Source organism: Microtus pennsylvanicus, chromosome 3, assembly GCF_037038515.1.
Source record: "Microtus pennsylvanicus isolate mMicPen1 chromosome 3, mMicPen1.hap1, whole genome shotgun sequence".
In the NCBI taxonomy this organism is placed as follows: Eukaryota; Metazoa; Chordata; class Mammalia; order Rodentia; family Cricetidae; genus Microtus; species Microtus pennsylvanicus.
The window spans coordinates 45,520,392-45,535,667 of NC_134581.1; the positions used below are offsets into that span (position 1 = coordinate 45,520,392).

Below are 15,276 nucleotides of genomic sequence, written 5' to 3' on the forward strand. Positions count from 1 at the left end.
TTAGCAGTTTAACGATAGCTTTAAGGTGCTATGCTGTCGGCAAGTTTAACCTACTTCAAAGCCGCTGGTCCCTAATAAAACGGCAGCCAGTTGACGGACTACCCTTTCCCCACCCTGGTTGTTCCCTGGAAGGAATCTGACTGTACATGATTCACCTTCCCCAAGCCAGGCACCACAGTAGGCCTGTCAAGTCTGTCACATTTGACATATCGTCTAATCCATACTCCAGGGGCGTCAGCATTACGGACCTTGCTCTACAGAATGGGAAATCACTCAGGCAGTGACCCCTGAGCTTCCAGTAGGAGGACACTTCTCTAACCATCCATCCAGGGGACAGGCAGGATAATCCTGCCTTCCCAAGGCTGGCTTTCAGAGTTCCTGGAACAAAACTCTGAGGTCACTTAACAACCCAGCCCAGCAGGAAGCCACACACATCCCCGCCTTGTTTTCAGGCTTTAATGGCTGTTTCCAGGGTTACCTGGGAGTTGTAAACTCAAGAGCCTGGAGCTGCCAGGCAGGAGGAAGTGATGGGGGACTGGCTGGTTACTGCCCAGCAGTGAGCCAGCCCCTTAGGTCCTGTGATAGACAGGATTGTCTTAAGGAACAGCCTCTCTTAGCTCTTGCCAGCTGTGACCATGCCTGAATCCAGGCCATTGAGCTGATCCCAAGAGGCTGCAGCAGCGGACACTTGGCTATGGTGTACACTAAGTCCTCCCCCTGGCCAGGTGAGCGCCCTGCTGGGAGGAAGCCTGAAATGACGCCTGCCTTTGCCTGCCCTGTCTCCCTTTGCTCTCACCCTGCCTCAGCGGGAGGATTAATGTGACTTCTTGTTACACGTGAGGGTCAGAGTACAAGGGGCTGCAACAAACGGTACTGAAAAGGCAGCTTGAGTCCCTATCCTCCATCCTCCTTGCCCTCTGTGACACACACAGACACACAGAGACATACACACAGACAAACACACACACACACAGATACATAACTGCACAGACACACAGACACACAGAGACACACACACAGAGACACACACACACAGACACATACACAGACACACACACACAGAGACACACACACAGACACACACACACAGACACATACACAGACACACACACAGATACATACACACACAGACACACACAGATACATACACAGACACACACAGACATACACAGACACACACACAGACACATGCACAGACACACACACAGACACACAGACACACAGAGATATACACACAGACAAACACATACACAGACACACAGATACATAACTGCACAGACACACAGACACACACACACAGACACACACACAGACACACACACAGATACATACACACACAGACACACACAGATACATACACACACACAGACATACACAGACACATGCACAGACACACACACAGACACACAGAGACACACAGAGATATACACACAGACAAACACACACACAGACACACAGATACATAACCGCACAGACACACAGACACACACAGACACACAGATACATAATGGCACAGACACACAGACAAACACACACACAGAAGCATAACAGCACAGACAGACACACACACACATAGACACACACGGACCACAGATACATCTCTGCACAGACACCCCCTCACACACACACCTTTATTCCTCACAGAAGTCACCCTGACTCCTTCCTCACCTCCTTCACCGGTAAAATGAGGTCGCAGAGGGCAAGGACCTTTCATTACACTGTGCCTGCAAGAACTCATTTGTTAGATAAAAGTATAAAATAAGGGGTTAGGAAGTTGGCTTCGCAGGTAACACCATGTACTGTCCTTGCAGGGGAACAGAGTTCAGCCCCCAGTACCCATGTTGGGTGGCTCAGAACGGCCTGTTAGCTCCATGCCCGGGGATTTGACGCCCCCTTCTGGACTCTATGGCCATCAGCACTCATACATGCACCAACCTACATCTAGATACACACACATGCATAATTATAAAAAGAAAACAAATCCTTATAAAAATGAAGAAATGTACTCCTAAAGTAAAAAGTCTTATTTTTAAAGACAAGTTCAAGATAATACAATGATCACTTTCCCCCTCAATGTAAGAATTTTAAATCAGGCTACTAATTCTTTCCAATTATCTCCATTTATTTTTCTGGTTACTCATATGTTTCTTGGGATGTGACAGGGTAAATAATTTACTAGCCTATCCCAGCAGTGTATGAGTGTTTTCAAACTGTTGCTTTGTTTTGCCTGTGAGCCGTGAGTAGTCACTGAAGATCTACATTAAACAGTAACTCCCCTTAGTAACAGGCATAGGAACAGCCGGCTTTCTACCTGGGTGAAAGTTCAAGGACAGAGCACTGTCCCTTGTCCCTCCACTCTTTCTCTCTGTGGGCACCAGCAGGAGTGTGAAGGCCCAGGCCCTTCCCTTTGGGTGGGGAAAAGCCCCCAGTTGGTGGAAACCACAATGCCTTTCATGGGACCAATCTTCCAGTGTTCCTCCAAGAAGTCAGGTGTGGTCCTGAGAGAGTGGCAGAAACTGGGACCTGAGCAGCCAGCTGCTTTCTAGCAACGGGAAAGCTCCTTGGGTCCCTCTGCAGCAGTTCCCACCCTGCTTCCTATAAGCACCTTCGGCAGGAGCTGGACCCAGGATTCAGAAAAGCAGGATGGGGCAGAGAGAAGGATGAGACCAAACTCCAAAGTGGCCCAAACATCCTGTTGTTTAAAGAAGGGGTGGGGCGATTGCAGCAGGGGTGGAGTAACTGGAGAAGGGGTGGGGTGATTGAAGTAGGGGTGGAGTGACTGAAGAAGGGGTTGGGTGAGCCAGAGATCTTATCACCCAGAGAAGGACAAGAATGCAGGTGTGTGAGGGCAGGAGACAGGAGGCCAGGCAGACTGGGAGGATGCCAGCCTGCCCTAACCTACATTTCCCAGAAATGCAGAGAAGTATACAGGACTCTGCAACTCGTTGGCCTGTAGGGGATGGAAGTAGACTACACCCTCTTGCCAAAGGGCCTAACCATGAACAGTTTAATTTTCCAAGCCTTGGTTGTTACATCTCTAAAGTGGGGGTGTGGTATGGTAGGTCTTTCTGTACACTGTGAATATGTGTTGCTCTCATTGGTTGATAACTTAAAGCTGCTTTGACCTCTGACAAGGCAGGATAGAGCCAAGTGAGAAGTCCAAGCAGAGATACAGGAGAAGAAGGTGGGGCCTAGGAGACACCATCCAGTCACCAAAATAGCTACATGTCAGCAGACTGGTAACACCACGGCAATATGGAAATACTTAGATAAATCGAAATGGGTTAAAAGTAAGAGCTAGCTAATAATAAGCCTGAGCCATCAGTCAAACATTTATAATTAATATTAAGCCTCTGAGTGATTATTTGGAAATGACTGTGGGACTGGGCAGGATGAAAAGACTCCCATTACAAATGGTGTACCAATGTGAGGCTCTCGAATTACCATAGAGCCCAAGAAAGCTTACAAAAGGATTCTAGAACACATAAACAGAGCCAAAACAGCTTTCTAGTTGTGCCTCTATTGCAGGCTGTGGTACAGAGATGCCATGGCATGTAGACTTGAGGATAGCATGGTGGATTCTCACCATGGTACACAGAGGTGTCTCTGGGCTGTGCAGCATGCAGTGTGGCGGATTTAGCTTTTGCTCATATGGTCAAAAAAAGCTAAAAGATATGCAGTAAATGAAGTCCAGATGTTAAAACTTCTAAACAGGTTCCAGTGTGTTTTACAATGTGCATAGGCTTAAGAAAGAAAAAAAATGGATATAGGCAATTATCAAAATAATTAGTTTTAAAAAATAAAATAAAGTCTTTGAAGAGACAACAAAAATAATATAAAAAAAGCCACATAAAGATGGCAAATATACAGGGAGTCTGGATCCTATAAATTATTGTGTTGATTTTGAATTTTTTTATGGCTGATAGGCAAGAGACAGCTACTGAGAGTCATGGGATTAAAAGAGAGACTAATGAAATATACAATACTAAATATTTTAAAAACACCTTAACTTTAAAACAGAAGTTTAAAAATTTATCTATGAAATGGAACTTAAAAGATGCATTGCTATGGAGAAGTGGTTTGGCTTTTGTTTCCACAGAAAACAAGAGGGTGTTCAAGAAAACAAGAATTTGTTTCCAGGTTAAGATGGACCAAATTTTATCAAGAGTGACCTCCAGAACCTTGACAGATAATATCTATCAACCAAGATTATAACTGTTCTCCCCAGGACGTGGCCATTATATCAAATTTTCTTAGAGTCCCCATAAGATTATTAGCATCCCCAGTCAACAGAAAGTAGTCTAGAGAACTACACCCAAATTCCCAAAATATTGCTTATAAATGTTTATTTTTATTTAGGAGGGGTTGGTTATTGTTATTGGTCACAGTCAATCCCTTTCTAAAGAAGAAAGGGGGATATGATATAGAAATTATGGGGGAAAGGATAGATTATTATGATAAAAGGGGGATAGATTATTGAATCTACTTTAATCTAAAAAACAACTGTTAATCTCAAAATACTTTACATTGGTATGGATTTTGGTTTATTGAAATAAATTTAAGGTCAATTTTATTATACTGTATGTATATCTCTACTCTTATTTAAGGTATGTTTATTCAGGTCATTTAAAATGTAATATATAATTTAAAATACAGATTCATAGTTTGTCACCTATAATAGTCAAACTTATAGTCATATAGTTAGGTTTTTTTTTTTAGCTCTAGAAAGATCTATTTCAACCAGATAGGTAATCTTCAAACACTTCAAAGGCCTACATAATATGGCATTTAAAATGTTTTAAGAACTTAGGCTTTTCTCAACAATGAGACATGTTTGCTCCTAGCAGCACCAATTACTTCAAAGAGTAATTCATTATGGGAATAGAAGAAACTCATTATGGAGTTTGCCTTCAATGTGGCAAGGCTGGCCATTTGGGCAAGAAACTTGCTTGGACTGCTTGACAATATGCTATATAAACTGGACATGCAGGACACACAGGAAAATGATGGCTAAACATTGCCAAAATAAGGCCAGATGGTCCTGCAGTTCCCTGTTTCACAAAAGAAACAGCCAGACATGCTGCAGGATACTGAGGAAAGTGACTGACAAACTCTGCCAATATAGATGTGAGAGTCCTTCAAATTTCTTGTTTCACAAAAATCTGCCAGATACACTAGGCCTGTAGACTGAAGATGGATGCCCCAACATTACAGAAGAACTTTAAATGACTGTCCAGGCAGTCAGTTGCTTCTGTCATTTCTAGAATTTTGGAAGTTGCTTGCTTGCACTTCCTATTTACTCAGGTAGTAGTATATCCTTCTTGGAGTCTTTTATGGCATTGAAGACTAGATAGTTATAATAGTTTTCCTTAGTTATAATAAAAGATAAATTTGATATCAAACTTTAGACTCACAAAGATAAAATAGATGATAGAGTATTTTCCTTAATTTTGCCAAATACAAATAGACTAAATATTGTAACTATAATTCTTGCTTGATAACTGTTTTGTTATATGTAATTTTACTATGTTAAAGTTAAAATCTTCCTTTTTGATTAGACAGAAAAGGGGAAATGCTATGGGATATCTTTCTGTACACTGTGAATATGTGTTGCTCTCATTGGTTAATTAATAAAGATGCTTTGAACTATGGCAAGGCAAAATAGAGCGAGGCAGGAAATTCAAGCAAAGATACAGGAGAAGAGCAGAGTCTGGGAGATGCCATCCAGCCACCAAAGGAACAACATGCCAGCAGACCAGTAATGCCAGGGCCACATAGTAATACTTAAAGTAATAGAAATGAGTTAATTTAAATGTAAGAGCTAGCTAATAATAAGCCTGAGTCATTGGGCAAACATTTATAATTAATATTAAGCCTCCAAGTTATTGTGGAAACAGCTGTGGGACCGGGCAGGACGAAGTCTCTGATTATAGGGGTGCTTCCAGGTGGCTTGAGAAACCACTTATCACAGGAACCATTGCCCAGTGAGGTTTTCTGGCCATTATTACTTTAGTGTTTATTGTACATGTGTGCTCATGTATGTGTATGTATGTACTCATTCATGTGCACACAGGGAGGGCAGAAGTTGATATTAGGAATCTTCCTCTAAGCTTGCAGCCTCTTTTTTTTTTTTTTGAGACAGGGCCTTTATCCCATCAGTTCAGCTATGCTGGCCTTCCTCTGCCTTCCCCAGGCTCCACTGAGCCTGGCCTTTTACATGGGCCTTGGGATCCGAATGCATGTTTGTACAGCAAGCATTTTATCCGTTGAGAAAGCTCCCTAGCCCTTGTTTGTAATTTATTTAATGCACTCTACAGAAAGGACACCATGACCCAAGATCTGTACTTATCATCTCTACATGCAACACAGAAAAAAAAATCATCTTCAAATCATGCAAAACAAGTGGAACGATACAACCTAAAAATAACGGCATTTGACATTTAAATGAGGAAAGGCAGACACACAGAAGAGAATCTTACCCATAAATGTCCAAAACACCAATAAAAGTGTGCTGCTTGCCTGAGAAGTGCAGTGCCTGGTTGATTCTCTCTACGATGAAGTCGAACAGGTGAGCGTAGATCTTTTTGGCCAGTGCGTCCCTGGCATTGATGGCCTGAGGCCTGGTCATGGGCTTTACCACCGTCTCCGAGGCAGTCACGATTTTCCTATTGCATAGCCACTGAGCCACTTTGCCAGTCTCCAGGCCCAAGAGCTCACAGAACACCTTCAGGTGACTGTCATCCTCCTTCAAGGCACAAACACAAGCCCCATCAGAGCAACCCAGCCATGCAAAGTGAACACTGCCCCATCTAGCCAAGGCCCTTGTGAGAGAAGAGGAGCTGTGTGAGATATTCATGCCTTGTGAGTGATGGCAGGCCCCGAATAGGGCAGGAGGCTGTGCAGACTTTCCCCCTGCTGTGGTGATGCCTGTAGACCTGGCTGCTTCACCTGCAGAGACACAGCTGTCCCCTCCCCGACCAGTCACACTCTGGTCCACAGAGGGTTGTGCACCAACCCAACCCCACCTGATGTGGCCAGGATTCCCCTAGGAAATCTGCCCTGGAAGGTGCCTAGACATTTTCACCAGATGGACCTGGTGTCTCAGCTGACACCAGGGCTTGTGGGGGACTCTCCTGATACACAAAATGACTTTTTCTCTTGAGTCTGGACATAAGAGAGGCCTTCTGGCCTGCAGACAGGGGCCAGGGGATGCTATTTACTGTTAGCCAGCATGCATTGCCCCTAGCTCTTGTCATTTGGCCAGGGAATGTGATTACATGTGACTGAACACCACTCTTCCTCCCAAAGTGGGCAGTACCTCACATAGAGACTGCCCTTTAAATGCTCAGAAAGTGGGAAAAAAAATTCTAAGCCCCAAACGGTCCCGCTACTTCCTCCTCGCTCTTCGCCCACATCCTTCCAACTGCTACCACACCAACACAACACTTCCTTCCGGCCTTGCCTGACCTCATCTCTGGGTAAGGGATTGGCAGAGCCCTTGTCTAAGAAGGGACCAAACCCTTGAAGTAAAAAGAGTCAGTCAGAAGAGCTGGGGAAGGGAGGCACAGAGGCAGCAGCCTGCTGACTTAGGAGGAGAGTCTGTGTGACATCCTAAGCTCCTGAAATAAACGAGTTGCATGTATGTACACAAAAGCCAGGACCAATAGTTATAAGACTCAGCATTTCCAAAGTCTTAACTGGGGCTGGAGAGAAGGTGCAGTGGTTAAGAGCACTGGTCGCTCTTCCAGGGAATCCAGTCTGAGCCCCAACACCCACAGGACAACTCAGAACTGTCTGCAACTCTAGTTCCAGGGGATCTGACACCCTACTGGCCTCCTGGGGCACAAAGCATGCATGGGATGCAGACACACATGCAGGCAAAGCACTCATACACATAAAATAAAAATAAATAAACCCTTTGTTTGTTTAAGTCTTAGAATTCTTCTCTAAGATCCTGCCTCCATGGTAAACCCGGTGCGACAGAGCTCAGTGTGGCCATGTTTGTTGGGTGGGAACCATGTTTGCTCTATGGGAGCCATAACCACATTATATTCAGCTCTTCCAATATCCCAGTCATTTAGGACTGGAAAACTCCGTGAGGTCTGGACACTGGTGGAGGGAGGGACAGTGTATGTGAGAGGTGAAGGAGGGACAGAAGTACATCCGGATCATCTGGTCACCGAGAGCCTGGGAGAGGCATAAGGAGGAGGGAAACCCATTGCCTAGCCTCAGCCTAGGGTAGCTTCCCTACTCTCTCCACATCACCCCTCCCGTGAGGTCAGGGCTTCTTGTTTGGTTGATGCTGTTTCACAGAGCTTACATCCTGACACACGGTAGGCTTCATAGATGGTTGTGGAATAAAAGAACACATTGCACGCACACGCGTGCATGCGCACACACACACACGCATGTGCACACACACACACACACACGCACGCACACACACACACACACGCACACACACACACACACACGCACACACTGCGCCAAACATGCACGCACTGTGCCAAGGGAGTAAGATAAACCCCGGAAAGCTTTCTTCCTTCTTCCTGCTAAACCAGCCTGCCTAGCAGGTCTGACCACGGTTGGTGCTCATCCATGAAAGCAAACGAACCGTGAGCTGTGCCACTGACCTTCACACCCAGGAAGGGCAAAGTGAACATGACTCTTACATTGACTGAAGACCTCTCGTTGCTCACGGTGGTGACCTGCACATTACCCAGATGTAGGATGGCAGCGAGAATCTTAAAAACATCCATCTGAAAATCTTCCTTGAATCCTGAAAGCAATCATTTCCCCTGTCAGGTCACTGCCATTCTTCTATGCCCACAATACAGCACCTGGATTCTTCCCAGACACTCCAGTTCCGGTCCAAGAGCTGAGACAGGGGTGTGAAGTGGGCTTGTCATGGGACAGGGGTGTGAAGTGGGCTGGTCATGGGGCAGGGGTGTGAAGTGGGCTGGTCTTGGGGACAGGGGTGTGAAATAGGTTTGTCATAGGGCAGGGGTGTGAAGTGGGCTGGTCATGGGGCAGGGGCGTGAAGTGGGCTGGTCATGGGACAGGGGTGTGAAGTGGGCTGGTCATGGGACAGGGGTGTGTAGTGGGCTGGTCATGGGGCAGGGGTGTGAAGTGGGCTGGTCATGGGGCAGGGGTGTGAAGTGGGCTGGTCTTGGGGACAGGGGTGTGAAATAGGTTTGTCATAGGGCAGGGGTGTGAAGTGGGCTGGTCATGGGGCAGGGGTGTGAAGTGGGCTGGTCATGGGGCAGGGGTGTGAAGTGGGCTGGTCATGGGACAGGGGTGTGTAGTGGGCTGGTCATGGGGCAGGGGTGTGAAGTGGGCTGGTCATGGGGCAGGGGTGTGAAGTGGGCTGGTCATGGGGCAGGGGTGTGAAGTGGGCTGGTCATGGGACAGGGGTGTGAAGTGGGCTGGTTATGGAGCAGGGGTGTGAACTGGGCTGGTCATGGGGCAGGGGTTTGAAGTGGGCTGGTCATGGGGCAGGGGTGTGAAGTGGGCTGGTCATGGGGCAGGGGTGTGAAGTGGGCTGGTCATGGGGCAGGGGTGTGAAGTGGGCTGGTCATGGGGCAGGGGTGTGAAGTGGGCTGGTTATGGAGCAGGGGTGTGAACTGGGCTGGTCATGGGGCAGGGGTTTGAAGTGGGCTGGTCATGGGGCAGGGGTGTGAAGTGGGCTGGTCATGGGACAGGGGTGTGAAGTGGGCTGGTCATGGGACAGGGGTGTGAAGTGGGCTGGTCATGGGGCAGGGGTGTGAAGTGGGCTGGTCATGGGGCAGGGGTGTGAAGTGGGCTGGTCATGGGACAGGGGTGTGAAGTGGGCTGGTCATGGGGCAGGGGTGTGAAGTGGGCTGGTCATGGGGCAGGGGTGTGAAGTGGGCTGGTCATGGGGCAGGGGTGTGAAGTGGGCTGGTCATGGGGCAGGGGTGTGAAGTGGGCTGGTCATGGGGCAGGGGCGTGAAGTGGGCTGGTTATGGGGCAGGGGTGTGAAGCAGGGATAGAGACAAGCTGTTCCCAGTTCCTCCCCTATATTCAAATACTGTAGCCAGTGGGGCTTCCTCTCTCCGGGGCTGCTGGAGAGTTCAGTGTTTATCTGTAGCTGAGGGTAGACTTCAGCTGGCAGAGTGTTTTTGCCTAGCATGCAGGGGGCCCTGGGCTTGATTCCCAGCACCACATAGACCAGGTGTAGTAGAACAGTCCTGTAATTCAGGGAGTAGGGACAGGAGGATTAGAAGTTCAAGACCATCCTACACAGCAAGTCTGAGGCCAGACTGGGTTACTAGAGACCCCATCTCAAAGAAAGACAACAAACCTCAGAACAAAACAGGAATGCAAACAAAACCAACTCCTATCTAAGCAGCCGTTTAAGTCAGGTTCCAAAGAGACTAGACTTTGGTGTATTTTATACATTTAATTTTAAAGATTTTCTTTTGTCTTTGCTCATGAACTCCCAGAATCCTCCTTAAGGTGAAACAATGGAAGGATTCCATTTGCCCCCAGTCCCCACGGACCAATCACTGTGGATCAAGGCAAAGGGCTCTTGTCTCTGGCTGGGCCTGCTTAAGGGAGAGCTTTAGAAGGAGATAAAGGAGGAGGAGAAAAAGGAGGGGGAAAAGAAGCAAAGCCTGGTGGAGGATGCTCTGTGCATGGCTGTGTGACCTCACAGAGGTTTCTGCTCCTGGCCTGGCACTGAGTTTCCCTTAGTCTCCTTCCAGGCTCACAGAACAACACTGAGTCTGGACAGGTAGATGCAAGGAACAGTTCTGCCACTCTTCCTAGGTCCCTGCTGTCCATGGTGGCTTCCCAGACCTCATCTGCATTCTCTGTGTTGGTCCTTTTAGACATGAACTCTCCCTCTCTGGTCCTGTCTTGACATTGCCATATAATACCCCTGGGATCCTGACTGATTCATGTGGAATATACGTAGGGGGAACTGGCTCATTTCCTGGTGCTGAAAATAAACCAAGCCAGCTGCTAGGAGGATCATGTGTCTAGCTGCCAGTTGTCGAGTGGGCTGTGCTGGTCAGGATGCAGCCATGCGTGTTTGTGGCAATCTGTAAGCATGGAGAGAGGCTGGGGCCCTCCCACCACGGTCCAAGACCCTGGTCCATGCTGGGGAGAGAGCAGAATAGAGACCAGCACTGTCCCTGCTCCCAGCAGAACACTAGGCCCTGAGTGTCAGAGAAGAGCAGCTGATGCCACCTAAGCTTTCTGTGGGAGAAACCTGGGGGTCTGGATCATCAAGGAGGTCAGATTCCCAAACAATCTCAAGACCCAGCAAATCTTCTCTGCTTTGCTACCCAGGTGCAGAACGAGGCTATGAGTTGGCCCATCCTAAATCCGCCCCATCTCTGATCTGCTGGAGCTTGTGAAGGGGCAGGTTGAGCAGACCCAAAGCTCCAGTATCTCCATGACACAGGGCAACAACAGGAAATCTAAGAGGAGTCCCCATGAGGGCCCGGTATTGATGGTGATGCAGAGACCAGAGGCCTCGAACCAGACCAATGACTCTTTGCAATGAACACTTGCAAGAAAACATTTATGAACTAAGGTATATGCTGTGTGACTGACTCACTACATCACATTACAGCTTCCCAAAAGAGATTTTTCCTTTCTTTCTCTTTCTCTCTTTTCCTTTTTTTTTTGAGACAGGGTTTTGTGTGTGTGTGTGTGTGTGTGTGTGTGTGTGTGTGTGTGTGTGTCCTGGCTGCCCTGGAACTAGCTGTAGAGTAGGCTGGCCTCGAACTCACAGAGATCCACCTGCCTCTGCTGGGATTAAAGGCATGCACCACCACTGCTCCCCCTCTCTATATTCTCCTAAATCTTATTTTGTTTTATTCTGAGGGGAGACTGAAGGGGCAGAGGGCAGATACGAAGGGACAGGGAGATGAATAGGACCAAGATGCATGATGTGAAAGACACAAAGAATAAATAAAAAGAAAGTAAAATATACAAAACTTCTCTGCTTCAAAGATGAATGATATCAGACCATAAATACCCAGAGGATTTCTGCTCACTGGGTCTGGGATTTGAATGACAGATGAGCCTGGAAAACCTGCAGGTGGCTGATGTGACAGATGACACATAAATGGCTGAGAAAAGCAGAGGAAACGACAGAGCCTGGAGCACCCTGCTGGCTTTTTGTCATCTTTAACCAAATCTTTGACCAGGCCTTTCAGAGACAAAAACGTGCAGCCTCACTCGCATGGCCAGTGAAGGAACTGTAGACCTCAGTAAGTCAGAATCTTCTGAGACAAAGTCACTCTAGCATCAGACACCAAGGAGTAAGTGTGCCAGGTCCCGTCCCTGGAGCCTGAAGTGTGGGCTTATTGCAGAGACCAAGGGCCACAACAACAGCCAGAGCAAGGATCTCTGCAGGAAAGGGAGGGAGGGGCTGCAGAATGACAGAAATGGCGGCCACCATCTATATCTGTATGTTTGACAAGGCAGTGCCCTAGCAGTTTGAGGAAAGAGCAACCAGCAGGCAGCAGCGCTGAGTAGCGAGCTTATTGGAAACAGCAGATTCCATCCCAGTCACTGGCGGAGGCTTTCGACACCTCACAGTCCAGCGGTGGCCCTGGCCATTAGCAGCCATAATAGATGACAGATTAATGTTCTTCGCTTCTCTGTACAATGTTGGGAACAGTGTCTATGACTCTAGGCCTATGTGTAGGGCTGGCAGTGGATAGAAGCAAGCCAGTGTCCCCCGATCATGTTCTTTATTCTGAAATTGTATTTATTTTATGTGTGTGTGTTGGCCTCCATGGATGGAAGGGCACTCTTATATTTTTGGTTGTGAGCCTATCCTTTAATGGCTGAGCCATCTCTCCAGCCCGGAAGTTCACTCTTGAGTGCCTGTGTCCTCAGAGTTCAGAAGGCAAATCTCATTCCTAGGAACTGGAGTTAGAGGTGGTTGTGAGCTGCCAACTGGGTGCTGGGAAGCAAACCTGGGTCTTCTGGAGGGGCAACCAGTACTCTTAACCACTGAGCCGTCTCTCCAGCTCCCCAGCCGTGTTCTTGCTTGCCCTGAGCATGTGCACTTCCTCAGCCAGCATGATGTTGCTTACCCAGTAGTGTGAAGGTCTTCTGAGTCTCCACCATGTCGGCTCTGTCATTCACACCTTCAATGACAGTGTTCCCTCCCATTCTTGTGTAGTTGAACTCTTCAGCGCTCCCTGGGACAGAAAGGACAATTAATTCTACCCACAACTCAGAATTCTGGACATACATGGCTATCGGAAATAAGGAAAGGCCAGGCATGGTGGCTTTCCTCCACTTCCCAAAGCTAAATCCAAGGTTTGGCCTGGGCTACATCATAAAATCCTGTCCGAGAGAGGGAGAAAAATGGGAGTGGGGAGAAGGAAGGAACAAGAAAGGAAGTTCATAGTTAATGGGTACTACAAAGCATTTTACGAGGCTATTGTAAAAAAACAGAAGCCGAGAATCAGGAAGATGAAGGCCTCATTCAGGGTCCCGCATTTCCAGCAAAGCAGGGGTATAAAAGCGGACCCAGTGTAAAGCCCTTGTTTTAATCCCTAACTCTCCTCCTCCCACCTCTCCTGGGATTATAGACATACACACCAGTCTGCTCTAAGCTGGGGATTGGACCTGGGGCTCCATGCATGCTTGGTGGGCACTCAACTGAGATATACTGGCTGCTCCTCCAGAGAACCCAGATTCAATTCCCAGCACCCATATGGCAGCTCATACCTGTCCAAGTTCCAAGGCTTCTGACAGCCTCAAACAGACATGCATGCAGGCAAACCATCAATGCATATTAAATAAAAATAAATTATTAAAAAATAATATTATGTATATTTTGAGCCCCTTCTCTTTTCATTCTTCCTTTCCTTTTTTGGGGGGGGATGGAGAAATATTTTATTATGTAGTCCTAGGTAGCCTATAAATTGCTATGTAGACCAGGTTAGTCTTGAACATGTAGTAATCCTCCTGCCTCTGCTTTTTGAATGTTGAGACTATCAATGTATGGTGCCACATTTTCTTTCTTTCTTTCTTTCTTTCTTTCTTCCTTCCTTCCTTCCTTCCTTCCTTCCTTCCTTTCCTTCCTTTCTTTTTTTGTTTGTTTTTTGAGACAGGTTTTTTTTTTTTTGTGTAGTCCTGGCTGTTCTGGAACTCACTACGAAGATCAGGTTGGCCTTGAACTCACAGAGACTGCCTGCCTCTGCCTCCCCCCCCCTCCCCCCAGTGCTGGGATTAAAGGCGTGTGCCACCACCGCCTGGCCCAACTGATTTTCTTAATGCATTCATTTCAGTCCTAAAGCCCACCCTATGTTTTTAGAGAAAATGATTTTTTAAAATTGTGTGCTAATAAACTAAGAATTTAAAAGCCTTCAGAGAAGAACCCTTTCCTCCGCCACCCACCACATACTTAGCTTAAGATGCTCAAACTCCGGCTGCTGCGCACATGCACAGAGCTGATAGAAGATGTGGTAATTCCGTTCATTTTCTGCCTGCAAGAGAGAAAAAAGGTCCCAGATACACCAACCTCTTTGCTGACAAAAAACACCAGGGAAAGTCCCAAATGCACCAATCCCTTAACTGACAAAAAATGCCAGGGAAGGTCCCAAATGCACCAACCCCTTAACTGACAAAAACGCCAGGGTTTTCACTTGAGGCCCCTAGATGCCAGGCTGGCCGGCTGATTCTCTGGGGATGGACACGGCTTCCTATGGCCAGCTCACAGCTGGCTGTCACTGAGTAAGAAATGGGGGCATGATCTTCAAGCTGATGGTCCGGGAAACATGATTAAATGAAAATATCCCACACTAAGGAACGGTGTGATTTTTATGAGCAGAAACTTCTGAGATGCCATTGGGCTGCTCAAGGCTTCCTGTTGCTCTGGCCAATGTGCTTAAGAAGTTTCTCCATTTTACTCATAGAAAGCCTTTCTTGCAGTGCCTTTATCAATGGCTTCTCAGTCAGCCCCCATTTTACTCATAGAAAAGCCTTTCTTCCTCCCCGCCCCCTCTTACCAGCTCTAATCCTCTCTCTCACCAACAGCAAAGCCAGGCTGGCAGCTCTGCCTGCTTCAGTGTTTGTGTTTGAGAAAGATACTCTTGCTGTTTGAACTTTAAGAGTTTTTTCCCCCAGTTAAAAACCAGTACCTTTATTCTCAATTCTACAACTCACAAGATTCCGTCTATGTATCAACGTTTGCTTCTAAGAAAAAGAACAAGTCGGGCAATGGTGGCACACTCCTTTAATTCTCAGCACTCAGGAGGCAGAGGCAGGGGAATCTCTATGAGT

At 47.2% G+C, this 15,276-nt stretch overlaps 1 protein-coding gene across 6 annotated transcripts in view; it reads right to left on the minus strand.

Annotated features, from left to right (window-relative positions):
- Positions 1 to 15,276, minus strand: part of Myo5c (myosin VC) — a 78,442-nt gene that overhangs the window by 44,454 nt on the left and 18,712 nt on the right. For all 6 annotated transcript variants that reach the window (XM_075965243.1, XM_075965241.1, XM_075965242.1 and 3 more), the window contains exons 7-10: positions 14,399 to 14,480; positions 13,077 to 13,184; positions 8,673 to 8,779; positions 6,480 to 6,745 (exon numbers count right to left, since the gene is read on the minus strand). In XM_075965243.1, the coding sequence (XP_075821358.1) occupies positions 6,480 to 6,745; positions 8,673 to 8,779; positions 13,077 to 13,184; positions 14,399 to 14,480 (563 nt within the window). The remainder of the gene's footprint in view (positions 1 to 6,479; positions 6,746 to 8,672; positions 8,780 to 13,076; positions 13,185 to 14,398; positions 14,481 to 15,276) is intronic.